The sequence below is a fragment of the Mustelus asterias genome, chromosome 26, assembly GCF_964213995.1.
Source record: "Mustelus asterias chromosome 26, sMusAst1.hap1.1, whole genome shotgun sequence".
NCBI lineage: Eukaryota > Metazoa > Chordata > Chondrichthyes > Carcharhiniformes > Triakidae > Mustelus > Mustelus asterias.
Genome location: NC_135826.1, coordinates 38,143,121 through 38,164,252, shown reverse-complemented (window position 1 = coordinate 38,164,252; position 21,132 = coordinate 38,143,121). Strand labels below are relative to the sequence as shown.

Below are 21,132 nucleotides of genomic sequence, written 5' to 3'. Positions count from 1 at the left end.
CCTCACTATGAAGGCCAAAATACCATTTGCCTTCTTTAATGCCTCTCACTGATTTGGCAGGTGTTCCTGCTAATAGCTGTTTCCAGTCCAATCCTCATTTGATGCTCCATTAAGTATATCATTCCCCCTCACAGCTTAATTGATTCTTTAAACAATAATGCTACATCCCTACCATTTTCTTTAATTATAGCGTTGATATCATGCTGCCATGTGTCTGTCTGTACGCTCAGCCCAGCTTTATTTTCTATGCTCCTTGCATTTATATATCTACTTTTAAACATTGCCAAATTCCTGTGTTGTACACTTTGTAACCTGTGCTGCTTCTGTCTTTCAGAGTCACTCATTAATGCTCTGAATTTGCCCTCAGGTTCCCAGCCCCCTGTCACTCTGGTTTAAAACCCCAACAGCACGAGCAAATCTCCCTGCGAGGATATTCATCCCAGTCCTGGTCAGGTGTAGACCTTCCAGTTTGTACAGGTCCCACCTTTCCCACAACCGGTCCCAATGCCTCAGAAATCCGAAGCCCTTGACCAGCTTTCCAGCCATGCTTTAAAATCGCTCAGTTCTCCTGTTTCTATCCACGCGCATGGGAGCACTGTGAGGTAATGCATTTTGGAAGGTCTAATACAGATGGGAAATATACAGTAAATGGCAGAACCCTTAAGAGTATTGATAGGCAGAGGGATCTGGGTGTACAGGTCACTGAAAGTGGTAACACAGGTGGAGAAGGTAGTCCAGAAGGCATTCGGCATGCTTGCCTTCATCGGCCGGGGCATTGAGTTTAAAAATTGGCAAGTCACGTTGCAGCTTTATAGCACCTTAATTAAGCTGCATTTGGAATATAGTGTTCACTTCTGGTCACCCATACTACCAGAAGGATGTGGAGGCTTTCGAGAGGGTACAGAAAAGATTTACCAGGATGTTGCCTGGTATGGAGGGCATTAGCTATGAGGAGAGGTTGGAGAAACTTGGTTTGTTCTCACTGGAATGATGGAAGTTGAGGGGTGACCTGATAGAAGTCTACAAGATTATGAGGGGCATGGACAGACTGGATAGTCAGAAGCTTTTCCCCCAGAGTGGAAGAGTCAATTACTAGGGAGGCATAGGTTTAAGGTGCGAGGGGCAAGGTTTAAAGGAGATGTACGAGGCAAGTTTTTTTACACAGAGGGTGGTGGGTGACTGGAACCCGCTGCCGGAGGTGGTGGAAGGAGGTCTGGCTTGGTCACAGAAGACAGAGGGTGGTAGTGGAAGGGTCTTTTTCCGGCTGGAGGCCTGTGACTAGTGGTGTTCCGCAGGACTCTGTATTGGGACCTCTGCTGTTTGTGATTTATATAAACGATCTGGAAGATGGTGTAACTGGGGTGATCAGTAAGTTTGCGGACGACACAAAATTGGCAGGACTTGCAGATAGTGAGGAGCATTGTCAGAAGCTACAGAAGGATATAGATAGGCTGGAAATTTGGGCAAAGAAATGGCAAATGGAGTTCAATCCTGATAAATGCGAAGTGATGCATTTTGGTAGAAATAATGTAGGGTGGAGCTATACGATAAATGGCAGAACCATAAAGGGTGTAGATACGCAGAGGGACCTGGGCGTGCAAGTCCACAGATCCTTGAAGGTGATGTCACAGGTGGAGAAGGTGGTGAAGGCGGTGAAGGCGGCATATGGCATGCTTGCCTTTATAGGACGGGGCATAGAGTATAAAAGTTGGGGTTCGGCCGCATTTGGAATACTGCGTCCAGTTCTGGTCGCCACACTACCAGAAGGGCGTGGAGGCTTTGGAGAGAGTACAGAAAAGGTTTACCAGGATGTTGCCTGATATGGAGGGGTTTAGTTATGAGGAGAGATTGGGTAAACTGGGGTTGTTCTCCCTGGAAAGACGGAGGATGAGGGGAGACTTAATAGAGGTGTATAAAATTATGAAAGGCATAGATAGGGTGAACGGTGGGAAGCTTTTCCCCAGGTCGGTGGTGACGTTCACGAGGGGTCATAGTTTCAAGGTGAGGGGGGGGGGGGGAGGTTTAACACAGATATCAGAAGGACATATTTTACATAGAGGGTGGAGGGGGCCTGGAATGCGCTGCCGGGCAAGGTGGTGGAGGCGGACACACTGGGAACGTTTAAGACTTATCTAGATAGCCATATGAACGGAGTGGGAATGGAGGGATACAAAAGAATGGTCTAGTTTGGACCAGGGAGTGGCACGGGCTTGGAGGGGCGAAGGGCCTGTTCCTGTGCTGTATTGTTCTTTGTGGTACGATAGTGAATTTTAAGGGGCGTCTGGACAATTACGCGAATAGGATGGGAATAGTGGGATATGGTCCCTGGAAGGGTAGGGGGTTTTAGTTCAGTCAGACAGCATGGTCAGTGCAGGCTTGGAGGGCTGAAGGGCCTGTTCCTGTGCTGTAATTTTCTTTGTTCTTTAATCCTGAGATTACTGCTTTGGAGATCTTGTTTTTCAATCTGAGCTCCCTAAGGTCTGCTTTCAGGACCTCATCCCCTTTCCTACCTAAATCATTGGTACCAACATGGACGATCACTTCTCGCAGATCATCCACCCCTAAAAGAATACAGGCACAGGAGGAGGTCATTCTACCCGGTTGCCTGTGCCGTATTTGGGTATAAAGTTACTGTTGTGACTCATGTTCCAACTATGATGCTTGTTACGTGGTGACGTAATGAGTTGATGAGGTGGGAAGTGCGAGGAGTGAAACATTAGCTACAATGGTGTTGTGAGGTACTTACCAGTCAGAATGATGTTGGGGATATTTCCGTGATTGCTGTAACTGAGCTGTGAGTCCTGTAGATTCCCGTGGCTCCCTGTCAGCCCCATCATTGCTGCCTGCGAGTAGTTCAGGGTTGAGATTTGGTTGTACAAGCTGTTGGTGCTGTTTGGGCTCTCAATCATATTAAACTGTTCAAGCTAAAATAAAAAAGTTAATGATTAGAATCTTCTCCTGGATGCATTCCACAGGGGCTGTAGACCCGAACCCTGGAAGGAAAGGCTCCTAGACCCAAACCTCCGGAAGAGGTGGGGGGCCCTCCAAGACCCAGACCTCTGAGGGCTGTTCAGACTGTGCACCAATTTATGCCACTTCTCAGAAGTGTAAATGAGCCACATTACGAGATTGACTGATTATCTTAAATTGGTTTCTAAACTAAAAACAAAGTATTGTGGATGCTGCAAATCTGAACTAAAAAACAGAAAATGCTGGAAAAGCTGTGCTGGTCTGGCAGCATCTTCTGAAGTTGAGTCACATTGGATTTGAAATGTTAACTTTGTTTCTTTCTTCACAAAAGCTGCCAGACTCCCTGCAGAGATTTTCCAGGATTTTCTGTTTCCATCTGAAATTGGCTGTTAGTGTGGCTATTAGCACACTTAGGATTGTTCAGTAAGAGCTGGCCTATCTAACAGCAGACATTTTGTTTTGGGTTTTGCACGTGCTGGTTCATTACAGCCTGTACTCTATTATAAATAACCAAAAATCAGCCAATCACTGGGATGCACAGCCAAAGGACCTGGCTGAATAACACAGTGTTATTCAGCTGTATGATAGTTAGAATGTCCTTTTGGACTGACAACAGCATCCAGCGAATTGACGAATAACTAAACTGAAGTTACAAACACTGGACCAAATTTAAAACTTTGCAACTTTGACGAGTTGCTGACGCTGCCTATCCACTGCAGCAGGGAATTGGCCCGTGTCCTTACCTGGTGAGACAGCGAGTTGGCCTGTCTGTTTGTCAGCTGCTGATCATAATAATCTCCAAAAACACTACCAAGTATGGATGTCTGTGGAAAAGGACAGAGGGTTTATTGCTCACAAATAAGACATTTAGTGTACACTAATCATCTTGTGACTGACAGGCACCAAGTACACACACACAGGCGCACACACAGACACACCACGCACGCGCACACACACGCACAGACACGCACATATACACACGCGCACACAGACACACCACACACGCACACTCATTGTTTCTTTTCTAAGATTGCTTCCTTCAGTTACAGTGTACAATGTAATTCCTAAATATGAAGCTGTACTGAAAGGGAGACTCAGACCTCCTCTTCATAACACCAAGTGCTCTGTCAGGTCAAGCCTATCTCACCTGCACCCAGTCTCTGGCCTTATCCACTCTGTCCTGGACACTGGGCAGTCCACGGAACTGCTGTTGTTACAGTCTCCCCTCCCTGAGCATTACATCTTCTACTAATGCTGTATAGGAAGAGGAGGGTAAATGTGATGAGAACTAGTCACTCATGTAGAGGGAAATTGCCACCATGGATCGGATGGGCCGAAAGGCCTGTTTCCAAGTTGCAATTTCTATTTATTGCTATGATGCAGCATCAATCAGGAGCTGCCACCTCGCTGTAACCCATCAGCATGATCACAAACATACTGCAGCTTTGTAAACTTGCTAATCCATCTTGGGAAATACTTGGTCAGATGAAGTTTGAATTTCAGAAAAGGTTTCACAGTGAGAACACGCCATATATTAGCTGCAGGAGAGCCCAACTATAACAACATGGACGGTACCTCCAACATGCACAGTCCAAATAGATCGGTCCATCAAACACCAGATCCAGCATCAGCCTTACGGCCTTCTCGGTTCCCTCTGCCTGAGCCCCCCCCCATCCAGACTCTCTGCCGTAACCATTCCCTTCTCTCTGTCCAGGGATTCTCCTTGACTCTCCTCTCTGCCGGGGACCCCCCCACTCCTCTCAGTCTGGGTCCCTCATTTACACTCCTCGCTACCCGGGACCCCACTCTCCTCTCTGCCCAGGATCCCCCAGCCCCCTTCTCTCTGCCCGGGGTCCCCCCTAGACTCCCCTCTGTCCAGGGTCTGCTCTCCTCACCTCCATGCCTAAGACATGTCCTGTGGAATGCTTAACATTATCCTCAACATTATTCACACTTGATGGTGGTCTGCATTGGTTGTGCTAGTTGTAAGGAACAGGTGCAGTCCTGTACCACCGGGGCAGCACTGGTGGCTTCTGAGTAGCCAGGCACAGGTTCCCCCACTCACTCTCTTATCAAAGACAAGTTCCCACTGTCATACTTTCCCCAGAGAATGCTTTTTACTCATTCTAGCTCTCAGTCTCTCTGCAGAGAATGCTTTCTGCACACACCCCTCAGATCCAATGCCACAGGGGGCCATTCGTCCAATCGAGCACCTGTCAACTCGCTCTCAGTAGAATAATCCAGTAAGTAGGATTTCCAAGTTTATGCCAATAATGCTGCAAGTTTATCTCCCTCAAATATCCACCTGGATCCCAATCTGAAGCAAGTCATTGTCTCCACTGCAGCCATTCTTGTAGCAGAGAGTTCTGGGTCATTACCACGCACCACATAAAAAAATGTTCTTCCTAAAAAACTCCTTGCATCTCTTAGCTAAAACCTTCAATCTGTGCCCGAGTCCTTGAACCATCAGCCAACGGAAACAACTTTTCTTTGTCTACCTTATCTAACCCTGTCATAATGTTATACTCCCCTATCAAATCTCCCCTCAATCTCAAAGAATAAAGAATAAGACAGCACAGGAACAGGTCCTTCGGCCCTCCATGCCTTCTTTTAAAGTTTATTTATTAGTCACAAGTAAGGCTTACATTATTGCAATGAAGTTACTGTGAAATTCCCCTAGTCACCACACTCCGACGCCTGTTTGGGTCAATCCTCTGGGACCTGACCAGTGGCCAATGAAGAAACAAAGATTTCTGTTAAGAGGCCCAGCAATTTCATCTGTGGTCTCCCTCGGTAATCTCCTTTTGTTCAAGTACAAAACATCAGCTTCTCCAATCTAGGCTTGTAGTTAAAATCTGGCATCTCTGGAACAATTCTGGTAAATCTCCTCTGCGCCTGAATAGAGGCAATTACTCTCTCAATATACTGTCACGACCTCTGACCCATTTGGAGTACTGCATGCAGTTCTGGTCACCACACTACCAGAAGGACGTGGAAGCTTTGGAGAGAGTGCAAAGAAGGTTCACCAGGATGTTGCCTGGTCTCGAGGATGTTGGCTATGAGGAGAGGTTAAATAAACTAGGATTGTTTTCACTGGAAAGACGGAGGCTGAGGGGAGACCTGATAGAGATCTACAAAATGATGAGAGGCACAGACAGGGTGGACAGTCAGAGGCTTTTTCCCAGGGTGGAAATGTCAATTACAAAGGGGGCACAGGTTCAAGGTGAGGGGGTGGAATGTTTAAGAGAGATATACTGTCACGACCTGTGACCCATTTGGAGTATTGCGTGCAGTTTTGGTGCAGGGGAAGTTTTTTATGCAGAGAGTGGTGGGTGCCTGGAATGCACTGCCAGACGAGGTAGTTGAAGCAGACACAATAGCAACATTTAAGAGGCATCTGGATGGGTCCACGAAGAGAGAGGGAACAGAGGGATATGGATCAAGTAAGGGCAGAAAGTTTTTTTTAGTTTAGTTGGGGCATCATGGTCGGCATGGGCTTGGAGGGCCGAAGGGCCTGTTCCTGTGCTGGACTGTTCTTTGTTCTTTTGGAAGCAGTATAGTAAGGAAAATGTGTCATTCTTTAAAAAGTCTGTGGAATCTAATTGTTTTTATGAATGTTTGAAAAGGACTTTAACCGAATGGCTGGCAGACACAAAATGAAAGCTGCAGCCACAAAGGTGAACTGCTGGAGGGTGACTGTTATCAGCATACAGATATAGGTACAAAGAGAAAGCAGTCAGAGACAGAAAGAAGAAACAGAATTCCTGTGAGAAGCAGCAAATCACTCTCAGGAATAGGTCAGTTTTTTAGTTTGGCAGAAAAAGAGACATGAGTTCTTGGAGGTACTTTGTGAGCTGGTTAAAAAGGTCTAAACACTGGAAAGCTGTGTGAATACCTCAGAGACATTAAAAAGTTAGGTATTTTCCTATAAAAGGGCAAACTATGAACTAGGTCCTACTGGTTGGTTGAAGAGGAACTCTGAAAAGCTTTACTAATCAGGATTATCGCGACCCATCGGAGAGAGGGTTCATAGAAGTGTGCCTTGCTGATGATAACTGTACCCATGAAACTCAAAGATGGATCACACTCTGGATCTACCTTGTGTAAGTAAAGAACTGTTTATTATGGAACTGTGTAATTATGTAGTGCCATGTTTGTGCAGGGGGAAATATGAATGTTTGTGGTTGCTTAAGGCTTAACAATGTTTAATCAAGTATTTAAAGGAAAATTTACCTTTTTATTTGAAGTATATTTTTGCCTATTCATGTGTGGTTTGCATTGTTCTGATTCATATTAAAGGAAAAACTATTCAAGTGGAATCTTGTTGGTACTGTCTTCATGTGGCAGCGATACAGTACATTTGGTTACTTTGGCTTTGGGATTGTAACAATGTCCTGCCAAATTTCAAAGATCTATGCACTATTAACCCCCAGGTCCCTCTGTCATGAAGTCTAAATCATTAACACACACAACAAGCATCAACGGCTCCAACACTGAGCCCTGTGCAACACCACTGGAAACTACTTTCCATTCACAGAAATAGTCACAACACCAGAAGATGTAGGAGCAGAAGTTGGCCATTTGTCCCATCAATTCTGCTCCACCATTCAATGAGATCACGACTGATCTGATAATCCTCAACTCCACTTTCCCTCCTTATCCCATAATTCTGGATTCCCACACTGGTTAAAACTCTGTCTATTTCAGCCTTCAACATATTTATTCCAGCTCTCTGCGGTAAAGAATTTCACATATTCACTACCCTTAGAAGAGATTTTTCCTCATCTCTGTCTTCAATGGTCACCCTTGACTCTGAGATGATGCTCTCTGATCCTAGACTCTCCCACAAGGGGAGACAACCTCTCAGCATCGAACCTGTCAACCCCCCTGAGAACCTGATGTGTCTTAATAAGGTCGCCTCTCATTCTTCTAATCTCCAATGAGTACAGGCCAACCTACTCAACCTCTCCTCATAAGAAAATTCCTCCATACCCAGGATTAACCTAGTGAACCTTCTGTAACTGGCTCCAATGCCAGTACATCTTTCCTTAGATAAAGAGACCAAAACTGTTCACAGTATTCCAGATGTGGTCTAACTAATGGCTTGTACAGTTTTAGCTGGATTTGCCTATTTTTATGCTCCATCCCTTTTGAAATAAAGGTTAACGTTCCATTTGTCTTCCCCAATACCTGCCAGTGTTTTGTGATTTATGCACGAGGACCCCCAAATCTCTCTGAACTGCAGCTTTCTGCAGTCTTTCTTCATTTAAATAATTTCTGCTCCTTTATTCTTCCTACCAACCTGCAGAACTTCACATTTTTCACATTATATTCCATCTGCCAAGTTTTTACCCACTCGCTTAAGGGCTGTCTGTATCCCTCTGAAGACTCTGTCATCCTCATCACTAGCCTTCTGACCTATTTTTATGTTATGCACAAACTGGCTTTGGTATATTCACTTCCCTTGCCCATGCTATTAATATATATTTATATCACTGTGGGCCCAGTACTGATCCCTGTGGAACTCCACTTGTTACGATCTTGAAATGCCCTTTATCCTAACTCTGTCTTCTATGAGTTAGCCAATTCTCTATCCATGCTAATACACTACCACCGAACCATGGACTCTTATCTTATTAAGCAGCTTTTTGTGTGGTACCTTATCAAAAACTTTGGAAATCCAAATATATTATATCGACTTGTTCCCCTGTATCTAGCCCGCGTGTTATTAACTCAAGGAATTCATAAACATTTGTCAGGCATGATTTTCCCTTCATGAAGCCACACTGACGCTGCTTGATTATATGATGTATTTCTAAATGCTCTGTTATTACATCCTTTACAATGGACTCTTCACATTTTCCCAATGACAGATGTTAATCTAACTCGCCTGTAGTTAACTGCTTTTTATCTCCAGCTCTTTGTGAATAATTGGCAGTTTTTCAATCTTCTGGGGCTTTTCTACAAGTTAAGGATTCTTGGAAGATTATTACCAGTGCATCCATTGAATTACTCTTTGTTACTCGCTACTGAGCCATTTCTGGAACCAACCCATTACCTTCCTCTGTATCCCAAGAGATCTCACTTTTCTGACCAATCTGCCACGTGGGACCTTGTCAAATGCCTTACTGAAATCCACGTAGACATTATTCACTGCGCTGCTCTCCTCAATCTTCCTTGTTAATAAGACATGATCTTCCCAACAGAGCAATGCTGACAATCCCTGATCAATCTGTGTCCAAGAATTCTTTCCAATAATTTGCCCACCACTGAAGTCAGACTGACCGATCTATAGTATTCTGGTCTACCTTTCACCCTTTATAAATAGTACAACATTCGCAGACTTCCAATTCTCTGGTATCTCACCTGTATCTAGTGAGAATTGGAAAATGATCCTCAGAGCATTCATTATTTTCACCCTGGCTTCCATCAACAACCTGGAAAACATCTCGCGTCCCCTGCTCCGAATTTGCCCTCAGGCTCCCATCCCCCTGTCAATCTAGCTTAGAACCCCCAACAGCATGAACAAATCTCCCTGCGAGGATATTCATCCCAGTCCTGTTCAAGTGTAGACTGGCCAGTTTGTACAGGACCCACCTTTCCCAAAACCCGTCCCAATGCCTCAGAAATCTGCTGCCCTCCCTCCCACACCAGCTTTCCAGCCTTATGTTTAATTATTCAATACTTCTGCTTCTATACTCGTGCATTTTGGAGATTACTGCTTTAGAGGCCCTGTTTTTCAATCTCCTTCTGAGCTCACCAAGGTCTGCTTTCAGGACCTCATCCCCTTTCCTCCCCAAATCATTGGTACCAATGACCCCTGGCTGATCACTCCTGACCCAAGCACCAGGGAGGCACCATACCAATCCTGGAGTCATTTCTACGGCCACATAAATGCCTGTTATTCTAACTAATGCATCCCCTTTCAATACTGCTCTTCATTTGGGCATTGAATCTTAGGGAACACCACTGTCTACCATTTGCCAGCCTAAAAAAACAACTAATTACATATTTCTGTCCTTAAGATAATTTTTCATCCAAGCTGACACTACTTCCTATTCCATAAGTGTCAATTTTGTTAACCAGCCTTTTACAGGGTATTTTGTTGAATACTTTCTTAAAATTCACAGATACCTAGTGCATTCCCTTCATCAATGTTCTGTTATTTCATCAAAAAATTCAATCAGTCAAGTTAACCATGATCTGTCTTTTACAAATGTGTGCTGGCTGTCTTCATTAAGTAAGAAGTTTAACAACACCAGGCTAAAGTCCAACAGGTTTATTTGGTAGCAAAAGCCACAACCTTTTGTTTGTTTGTGGCTTTTGCTACCAAATAAACCTGTTGGACTTTAACCTGGTGTTGTTAAACTTCTTACTGTGTTTACCCCAGTCCAACGCCAGCATCTCCACATCATGTCTTCATTAAGTCAAGCCTCTTTAGTTGACAGTTGATTTTTTTTCCAATTATTGATTCTAAAACCTTACTCACCAGCAATGTTAAACTGATTGGCCTGCTGTTGTTTGGAATGATCTTGCATCCTTTCTTGAATATGGTCATCACATTTGCCACTCTCCAATCGCATGCACATCCCTGATATGCAGGGAGGATTGTGGTAAGCCCTTCTGCTACCTCCATCCGCACTTCCTTTAGCAACCTGAGATGCAAACCATCTGGACCGGGTGACTTATCTGCTCAAAGTATAGCAGCCTTTCCAGTGCACTCTCAACATTGGAGAAGCATTTAATTGAGCACCTGAAAGGTCACAGCATACAATGCTACGGACCAAGTGCTGGAAAATAGGATTTGAATAGACAGGTGCTTGATGGCAGTGCAGACACAAATGGCCTCTTTTTGTGCTGTGAAACTATACGGGTCTGTGACACCCGTCCATTAACCTTCACTATCACCACTTCCATCGATATTTTGAGAGCATCTCCTTTCTTAGTAAACCCCGGTACAAAGTACTTATCAATATTTTAGCCTTGTCCAGTGCCTCTTATCATCTAGCACCCTCCTTGTTCCTAATAGAACACACTTCCTATTTACATGCTGGTAGAAGATTTTTGGACTCCCTTTTATGTTAACTGTCATTCTACTCTCATTTGGTTTTCTCTTCTCTCTCAATTTGTATTTGGCCTGATTTTCATGAAGAAATAATCTGGCATGCATCGTATACCCTCTTTATATTGCTTCATTTTATTCTCTATCTCCTTCATCACCCAAGGAGCCTGGCTTTGGCTCCTCTACCTTTCTTCTTGTTGGAACATATCTAGCCCGTGCCGAGAAGATCCCCTTCTTAAAGCTCACCCACTGTTCCATTACGGTTTTTCCTGTCAATCTTTCGTTCCATTCCACCATAGCAAAATCCCATCTCATCTCATTGAAATTAGCCCTCTTCTAATCTACTATAGATTGTTCCCTGTCCTTCCCCATTATTAATCTAAACGTTATGATCACTCTTACCCAAGTGTGCCCTCTCAGACACTTGGTCCACTTCGCCCAACGCATTCCCAAAGCAAACTGGGGGAACTGCACATCTGTTCTTCCGATTAGGCACTTCACAGCCTTCCGGACTTAATACAGAGTTCAACAACTTCAGACTCATGAACTCTCTCCTCCACCTTTACCCCATTTCCATCATTTAATTTCAGTTTATTATTTTTCATTTCTTCCATTGTTTCATTTTTCAACTTTTCAAAAATCTCTCCATATCCCCCCCCCCCACCATGTGTCTCTCCCCCTCCCAGCACCACTGCCTCCCTTCCCCCCCCACCACCACTGTCTCCCCTCTCCCCCCACCACCACCACCATCTCCCCTTCCCCCCCCACCACCTCTACCTCCCCTTCCCCCACCACCAGTCTCCCCCCCCCTCCCCACCCACCAGGGCCACTTGTTACATGTTTCAAGTTGTCCTTTGACATTCTGCTTATCTTTTTACACATTCTGATCCCTTAAAGGCCGCAATCACCACCATTTGTGTTTCTTTTGTCTTTGACATCTTTGGCAATCTCTCTCATCTCCACCAACTACAAGTCCTCTACCAGCCACTAGTCAACCACCCCCCACCCTCACCTCCAAACAACATAAATCTCATCCTATTTACTACTGTCTTCAGTTCTGATGAGAAACATTAACTCTGTTCTTGATCCGCAGATGCTGTCAGAACTGCTGAGATCTTCCAGCATTTTCTGTTTCAGATCCAATAATATCTTCTTTCCAGTTAGATTAACATAATTCTCCTGAACACATTTCAGAAATTCCTCCCCTTCTTTTCCTTTAATTATATCCCAATCAATATTTCTTCCCCAATATTACCACTCTAAATTTCTTGCAAATCTCTTGTGCTTTCCTGCAGATTTGCTCTTCTATTCCCCCTCACTATTTCGAGACTTAGAAAATGTCCCCAAGTAGCATGACCATATTTCCAATGACCATATTTTCAACTCCTGCTCACTCAAGTTCTCACACTCTCTCCTGCAGGGTGTGCTGCCTGCACACATCCTTCCTTCAGAAGTGGAACAGATACACTCGCAGTAAAATCTAGGCTCTTAACTCTGCCTCATCAATATCTTAATTTGAAGATATCCGAACTTGTTTCCATAAATCCAAAAGTTAGCAATCAATTAAATACAGAATGATCAAATCTCACCCAGATCCATGCACAGTAACATGCATGCACACACAGAATCATGCAGACATGTGCAGCCACTCAGTCATACACACACCAACACAAGTGGAAATGGAAACTTTAATAAGGCTCAGAAACAGTTCTTGGTTAAACAGAGAGGTACATGGTAATGGAAGGTGACAAAGCAAATTGTGACATGGCAAGAATGGGATAACCTCATTGCAAACCATGAATTAGTCACAACACCAAGCCAATCACTGGAAGCAAAGGTTCCCTTACTTGAGGGGAGGTGCCGGGAGAGAAGCCTTGATTGGAGCCAGGGGAGGTGGGAGACTGGTTGGCTGGAGATCCAGCATTACTGCGGTACTGCTGGAGGGAAGCCTACAGAACAACACAGAGTTAAGAACGACCGCTGAGATAGGCAGAGTATAGCAGCTTTGGAAGTTCTGAGCGGATGCAGGTAATGATGCTGGTGTAACTATTTCAATTCCTTGGTTCCAGGCAAATCAGTTCACGGCTACCTAAAACCAATGCTGAATTTAATCTGCTGAAGTAGGAGATACTTGGGATTCCAAGTCCTTTTTATGTGAAGGTGTTAGAGATTGCATTACTGAGTGAGGTAACAGGTGAGCTACAGAACAAGCTGGGGCTATGACCGAGTTCCCTCTCTTCTGGTTTGTTTGCACCCTTGTCCACTCTCCTCCCACTCTCCTCTCATGTGTACCCATCCCTTTGCTCGACCCCTGCTGGCTTTCTTTCCCACTTGTGTCTTCCTTCCAAGTTCCTTCCCACCCCCATCACAGCCCTGTCCTGCATTCGCTGCCTTCCCCATTCACTTCATCTTTCTTGTTCACTCCCCCTTATTCTCAGCTTAATCACACTTCACGCCTCCCCGTTCATTCTTCTCACGCTTCACATTTGCTTGCTCCCTTTCTCCCGCCTGCCCTTTTCTCGTTTTCTCCAGATATCTCCCCTTCTATCTCTCACCGTCACCCCTTCTGCTTACTTATCCCTCACTCCCCTTTCTCCTATTTGCTCCCAATCAACCCCACTCTCATCTTTTGCACTCCGCACCCACATCAGGCTCATCCATGTTTATTTCCGGCCTCCCTGGCTGGGTTTCTTCCAGCTCACATTCTCTCTCACGGTGGCACAGTGGTTAGCACTGCTGCCTCACAGTTCCAGGGACCCGGGTTCAATTCCTGGCTTGGGTCACTGTATGTGTGGAGTTTACACGTTCTCCCTGTGTCTGTGTGGGTTTCCTCCGGGTGCTCCGGTTTCCTCCCAAACTCCAAAGATACGCTGGTTAGGTGCATTAGAAACATAGAAAAACTACAGCACAAACAGGCCCTTCGGCCCACCTTCTAGACCTACCTATAACCCTCCATCCTATTAAGCTCCATGTACTCATCCAGGAGTCTCTTAAAAGACCCTATTGAGTTCGCCTCCACCACCACTGACGGCAGCCGATTCCACTCGCCCACCACCCTCTGTGTGAAAAACGTACCCCTAACATTTCCCCTGTACCCACCCCCCAGCACCTTAAACCTGTGTCCTCTCGTAGCAGACATTTCCACCCTGGGAAAAAGCCTCTGAGAGTCCACCCGATCTATGCCTCTCAACATCTTATACACCTCTATTAGGTCTCCTCTCATCCTACGTCTCTCCAAGGAGAAAAGACCGAGCTCCCTCAGCCTATCCTCATAAGGCATGCCACTCAATCCAGGCAACATCCTTGTAAATCTCCTCTGCACCCTTTCAATCTTTTCCACATCCTTCCTAGAGTGAGGCGACCAGAACTGAGCACAGTACTCCAAGTGGGGTCTGACGAGGGTCTTATATAGCGGCGTCATTATCCCCGGACTCCTAAACTCAATCCCTCGATTGATAAAGGCCAGCACACCATACGCCTTCTTAATCACCTCCTCTACCTGCGGGGCCGATTTTAGAGTCCCCAAGGTCCTTTTGATCCTCCAAGAGTCTTTCCCTTTATATTGTACTCCTTCATCCCATTTGACCTACCAAAATGGACCACTACGCATTTATCTGGGTTGAAGTCCATCTGCCAGTTCTCCGCCCAGTCTTGCATCCTATCTATGTCCCTCTGTAACTTCTGACATCCGTCCAGACTATCCACAACCCCACCCACCTTTGTGTCATCGGCAAACTTACCAACCCATCCCTCCACTTCCTCATCCAGGTCATTTATGAAAATGACAAACAGCAAGGGTCCCAGAACAGATCCCTGGGGCACACCACTGGTGACCGACCTCCATTTAGAAAAAGACCCATCTATACCCACTCTCTGCCTCCTTTGGGCAAGCCAGTTCTGGATCCACCGGGCAGCAGCCCCTTGGATCCCATGCCCTCTCACTTTTTCTGGAAGCAGAACAGGTGCCGCCGGACTGTGGCGACTAGTGGAATTTCACAGTAACTTTATTGCAGTGTTAATGTAAGCTTTACTTGTGACTAATAAATAAATCTTTTTTTTTTACAACCATTAGACATCTCAAAATGCTTACAGTCAATGAAATGCTTCTGAAGTGACCACTGACCATGCTAAATTGCCTCTTAGTGCCCTGGGATGCGTAGGTTAGAAGGATCATGGGGTAAATATGTGGGGCTACAGGGATAGGGCCTGGGTGGGATTGATCTCGTGCAGACTCAATGGGCCAAATGACCTCCTTCTGCACTGTAGGGATTCTATGATTCCCTCCCATGGGGTCCCTGCTTGCTTGCTTATTTCTATCACATTCTCTCAATCTCAGGAAACTACTCAAAGAAGAGCAGGAGAATTCTGTCCTGGGCCAAATTTATTCAAGGAATAAAGAACAAAGAAAATTACAGCACAGGAACAGGCCCTTCGGCCCTCCAAGCCTACACAGAACATGCTGCCCGACTTAACTAAAACCCCCTACCCTTCCGGGGACCATATCGCTCTATTCCCATCCTATTCGTGTATTTGTCCAGTCGTCCCTTAAAACTCATTATCGTATCTGCTTCCACTACCTCCCCCGGCAATGAATTCTAGACACCCACCACCCTGTGTAAAAAACTTGCCTCGTACATCTCCTTTCCTCACACCGTAAACCTATGTAATTGACTCTTCCACCCTGGGAAAAAGCTTCTGACTATCCACTCTGTCCATGCCCCTCATAATCCTGTAGACTTCTATTAGGTCGCCCCTCAACCTCTGTCGCTCCAGTGAGAACAAACCAAGTTTCTCCAACCTCTCCTCATAGCTAATGCCCTCCATACCAGGCAACATCCCGGTAAATCTTTTCTCTACCCTCTCCAAAACCTCCACATCCTTCTGGTAGTGTGGCGACCAGAATTAAACACTATATTCCAAGTGCAGCCTAACTAAGGTTCTCTAAAGCTGTAACATGACTTGCCAATTTTTAAACTCAATGCCCCGGCCGATGAAGGCAAGCAAGCCATATGATTTTTTGACTACCTTCTCCACCTGCGTTGCCACTTGCAGTGACCTGTGTACCTATACACCCAGATCCCTCTGTCCATCAATACTCTTAAGGGTTCTGACATTTACTGTATATTTCCTATCTTTATTAGACCTTCCAAAATACATTACCTCACATTTGTCCAGATTAAACTCCATCTGCCATCTCTCCGCCCAAGCCTCCAACCGACCTATATCCTGCTGTATCCTCTGATGGTCCTCATTGCTATCCACAAATCCACCAACCTTTGTGTCGTCTGCAAACTTACTAATCAAACCAGTTACATTTTCCTCCAAATCATTTATATATATTATGAACAGCAAAGATTCCAGCACTGATGCCTGAGGAATGCCACTTGTCACAGCCCTCCATTCACAATCACACCCCTCCACTGCTACCCTCTGTTTTCTATGACCAGGCCAGTTCTGTATCCATCTTGCCAGCTCATCTCTAATCCCATGTGACTTCACCTTCTGCACCAGTCTGCCATGAGGGACCTTGTCAAAGGCCTTACTGAAGCCCATGTAGACAACATCCACTGCCCTATCCGCATCAATCACCTTTGTCACTTCCTCGAAATACTTGATCAAGTTCGTGAGACACGACCTCCGTTTCACAAAATCATGTTGCCTCTCGCTAACACGTCCACTTATTTCTAAGTGGGAGTAAATCCTGTCTCGAAGAATCCTCTCCAATAATTTCCTTACCACTGATGCAAGGCTCACCGGCCTGTAATTACCTGGATTATTCTTGCTACCCTTCTTAAACAAAGGAACAACATTGGCTATTCTACAATCCTCTGGGACCTCCCCTGTTGTGGAGATGCCGGTGTTGGACTGGGGTAAACACAGTAAGAGTTTTAACAACACCAGGTTAAAGTCCAACAGGTTTATTTGGTAGCAAATGCCATTAGCGTTCGGAGCGCTGCTCCTTCGTCAGATGGAGTGGAAGTGGGAACGAAGTGGGAGTGAAGAAGCAGCGCTAACCACTGTGCCGCTCAGGTACTATATAAATGCAAATCTTTATTTAACTGGTTGTAAAGTATTTTCAGACATCCAGAGGTTGTGAAGGAAGCTTTACAAATGGGAGGTTTTTAAGACGCTCCAGAGTCTGTGAAGAACTAGTTAAGTTTTCATAGCATCCCAAACTGCAATGCAAGAACCAGACCGGAATATTTCAGCTCTTTTGAAGGCCTTTGTTTCAATCCAGCGCCTGCTATTGCAAAGTAACTGTTCTCTTTACATGAAGTAGATGGACTGTAGCGATCCATAACCACCACCCCCTCAAGGCCAATTGGGGATGGACAATAAATGCTGCCCTTGTTGGCAAAATCCCATGAAAGAATTAAAAAATGAAGTTTTTATAAACAAGCCTGCCAAGGGCGAGTCAGCCAAGCGAAACACTCTGACGAGAATTCAGGAACCCTCAATATCATTGCAGTGCAGCACCTGACAGGCACAGTATTACAGTTCCTGCAAAGGACATCTCGCACACTGACTCCTGGAATGGCAGTTTAAGTAACTCTCTAAATGGGCCATCAGCACAGGTAGAGATACTTCAAAGCTTGGTCAAAGAGGTGAGGTTTCAGAAGCATTTGAAGGAGGAGAGAGAGGTGGGGAGGTTTTAGAAGAGAATTAATTTTCTATTGTGTTCCATGCCCCTGATTATAAACCCAAAATGTTCCTGCCTGTATTTTCTGGTTAACTACCTGTCTCTTGGGAAATGATGCAAGTTGCACCTAACATCTGGATTTAGGAGTTAACTTTAATTTTTCCTCCTGTGAGGTAGCACCAGCTGTGCTCCTTCCTCCCACTTTGCAAACTGGCCTACACCTTTCACTCAGCCCTGAAAGCGTCACAGAATCCACTGCTCTTAAGATTTCAGTAATTGTGAAGTTGTGTTCCCTTTGTCAAAAATCATCCATACTTGCTGAGTATAGAAGTTGGGCCGAAGGGCCTGTTCTGTGCTGTACTGTTCTATGTTCTATGTTCTAGAAGTAGCTCTGCCCCCACAGGTCAAGCTCCAACTCTGTCCCGTTCCCCCATTCACTGCTTACCGCACTAATCCCCAATCCCCGGTCATGACTCAACATTCCCCCTCACTCCAATATCCTCAGGCCATTGCCCTCCTCTTCCAATCTTTTCCAAACGGAGCCACACACATTAACCCAAGCGTTTTGGCTGGGCAAGCAGTTCCCAGCTACAGATTGCTCCATTTCGATATATGACATGACTGAATTTTGGAAACAAGCCTCTGGGAGGTCCACAGTAGATCTACATAGACTACACGTACTTTATTCCCTTTAACCATCCCTCATCAATCACCCCTACAAATTAAACCTATGTATGTCAAACATCATTTTGCCTTTAACAAATGAATGTTGGCTGTTCTTGCATATTCCATGCATCTTTAAATGTTCACTGATTTGACCCTTTATTACAGATTCTAAAGGTTTTTGACAACTGGCATATTAACCAAGCTCTAGTTAAGAACAAGGAGGCCAGTCAAGCTAGTTGCACCATTAAATCAGATGATGGCTGTTCTGTACCTCAACTCCATCCACTCACTTTGGTTCCACAACCCTCAAAAACTTCATGGAATTAATCTCAGTTTTTGAAAAAGACCCTCAGTCTCAACAGCTTTGTGACAAAGTGCTTCCCGACATCGTCCCTAAACAGCCGAGCTGCAATCTTAAGGTTATGCCCTCTTACTCTGAATTCCATGCCAAAGGTGATAGTTTCTCTTTTATCTGTCCCATTAACTTGATCTACAACCTACATGACTGAAATAAAAACAAAGTGTTGGAAAAGTTCAGCAGGTCTGGCAGCATCTGTGGAAAGAGAAATACTCAACATCCCGAGTCCAAGACTCTTTGGAAAAGTTATCCTTCTTCCGAAAAAGTCAATTTGGACTTTGAAATGTTAACTGTTGCTCTCTCCACAGATGCTACCAGACCGGCTGAGATTTTCCAGCAGTGTTTTTATTCCAGATTTACAGCATCTGCAGTATTTTGTTTCTACATTAACGAGCTAGACTTGGATATCAAGAGCACAATTAAAAAATTTGCAGATGACAAAAACTTGGAAGTATTGTGAACTATGAGGAGGATAAGGACAGACTTCAGGTAAACACATACAGCCTGGTGGAATGGGTGGAAATGTAGCAATGAAATTTAATGCAGAGCCACAAGAAGTGTTTTATTTTTGTGGGATACGATTCTAAAGGGGTTACAGGAGCAGAGGGAGTTGTTTGAATTTTTTGAAAATGAGATCAAGTATGTGGATGAGGGAAGTTCAGTTGATTTAGTTTATACAGATTTTAACAAAACTTTTGACAAGGCCCCACACGGGAGACTGATTGAGAACGTTAAAGCATATGGAATTCAGGGAAAGTTGGCAAGATGGATCAGAAACTGGTTTATTAATAGGACACAAAGGGTAGAGGTAAAAGACTGTTCAAGGCCAGAAGGATCAGGACTGGGACCCTTATTGTTATATACATAAATTATATAGGTGAAAATGTAGGGGGAATACCAAGCAAGCTTGCAGAAAACACCAAGATTGGTAGGGTGGTTAATAGTGAAGATTCAGCTGGCATAGGTTGGGGAAGGAAACTGCAGGGGATGGGCACAATTGTAATGTGGAACTTGTTCAAGGAACAGCTGCTACGCGTCCTTGATAAATATGTACCTGTCAGGCAGGGAGGAAGCAGACGTGTGAGGGAACCGTGGTTTACTAAGGAGGTTGAATCTCTTGTGAAGAGGAAGAAGGAGACTTATGTTATGAGACGTGAAGGCTCAGTTAGGGCACTTGAGAGTTACAAGTTAGCCAGGAAGGACGTAAAGAAAGAGTTAAGAAGAGCCAGGAGGGGACATGAGAAGTCTTTGGCAGGTAGGATCAAGGAAAACCCTAAAGTTTTCTATAGGTATGTCAGGAGTAAAAGAATGACTGGGGTAAGATTAGGGCCAGTCAAGGACAGTAGTGGGAAGTTGTGCGTGGAGTCTGAAGAGATAGGAGAGGCACTAAATGAATATTTTTCGTCGGTATTCACACTGGAGAGGGACAGTGTTGTCGAGGGGAGTACTGAGATGCAGGCTGTTGGACTGGATGGGATTGATGTTCATCAGGAGGAGGTGTTAGCAATTCTGGAAAGGGTAAAAATAGATAAGTCCCCCGGGCTGGATGGGATTTATCCTAGGATTCTCTGGGAGGCTAGAGAGCAGATTGCAGAGCCTTTGGCTTTGATCTTTGTGTCAATATTTGTATCTCCAATTGCAACGGGATCTTGATCAATTGGGCCAGTGGGCTGACGAATGGCAGATGGAGTTTAATTTAGACAAATGCGAGGTGATGCAGTTTGGTAGATTGAACCAGGGCAGGACTTACTCAGTTAATGGTAGGGTGTTGGGGAGAGTTACAGAACAAAGAGATCTAGGGGTACATGTTCATAGCCCCTTGAAAGTGGAGTCACAGGTGTCCAGAGTGGTGAAGGCGGCATTCGGCATGCTTGGTTTCATCGGTCAGAACATTGAATGCAGGAGTTGGGATGTCTTGTTGAAGTTGTACAAGACATTGGTAAGGGCACACTTGGAATACTGTGTGCAATTCTGGTCTCCCTATTATAGAAAGGATATTATTAAACTAGAAAGAGTGCAGAAAAGATTTACTAGGATGCTACCGGGACTTGATGGATTGAGTTATGAGGAAAGGCTGGATAGACGGGGACTTTTTTCTCTGGAGCATGGAAGGCTGAAGGGTGATCTTATAGAGGTCTATAAAATAATGAGAGGCACAGATCAGCTAGATAGTCAATATCTTTTCCCAAAGGTAGGGGAGTCTAAAACTAGAGGGCATAGGTTTAAGGTGAGAGGGGAGAGATACAAAAGTGCCCAGAGGGGCAATTTTTTCACACAGAGGGTGGTGAGTGTCTGGAACAAGCTGCCAAGAGGTAGTAGTAGAGGCGGGTACAATTTTATCTTTTAAAAGGCATTTAGATAGTTACATGGGTACGATGGGTATAGAGGGATATGGGCCAAATGCGGGCAATTGGGACTCGCTTAGGGGTTTTAAAA

At 44.9% G+C, this 21,132-nt stretch overlaps 1 protein-coding gene across 3 annotated transcripts in view; it reads right to left on the bottom strand.

Annotated features, from left to right (window-relative positions):
• The window catches only part of LOC144479591 (CREB-regulated transcription coactivator 1-like), a 115,761-nt gene that overhangs the window by 22,624 nt on the left and 72,005 nt on the right, over positions 1–21,132 (bottom strand). For 2 of the 3 annotated variants that reach the window (XM_078198489.1, XM_078198490.1), the window contains exons 11-13: positions 12,880–12,981; positions 3,714–3,794; positions 2,747–2,924 (exon numbers count right to left, since the gene is read on the bottom strand). In XM_078198489.1, the coding sequence (XP_078054615.1) occupies positions 2,747–2,924; positions 3,714–3,794; positions 12,880–12,981 (361 nt within the window). The remainder of the gene's footprint in view (positions 1–2,746; positions 2,925–3,713; positions 3,795–12,879; positions 12,982–21,132) is intronic. The other variant, XM_078198491.1, reaches the window with a different exon arrangement.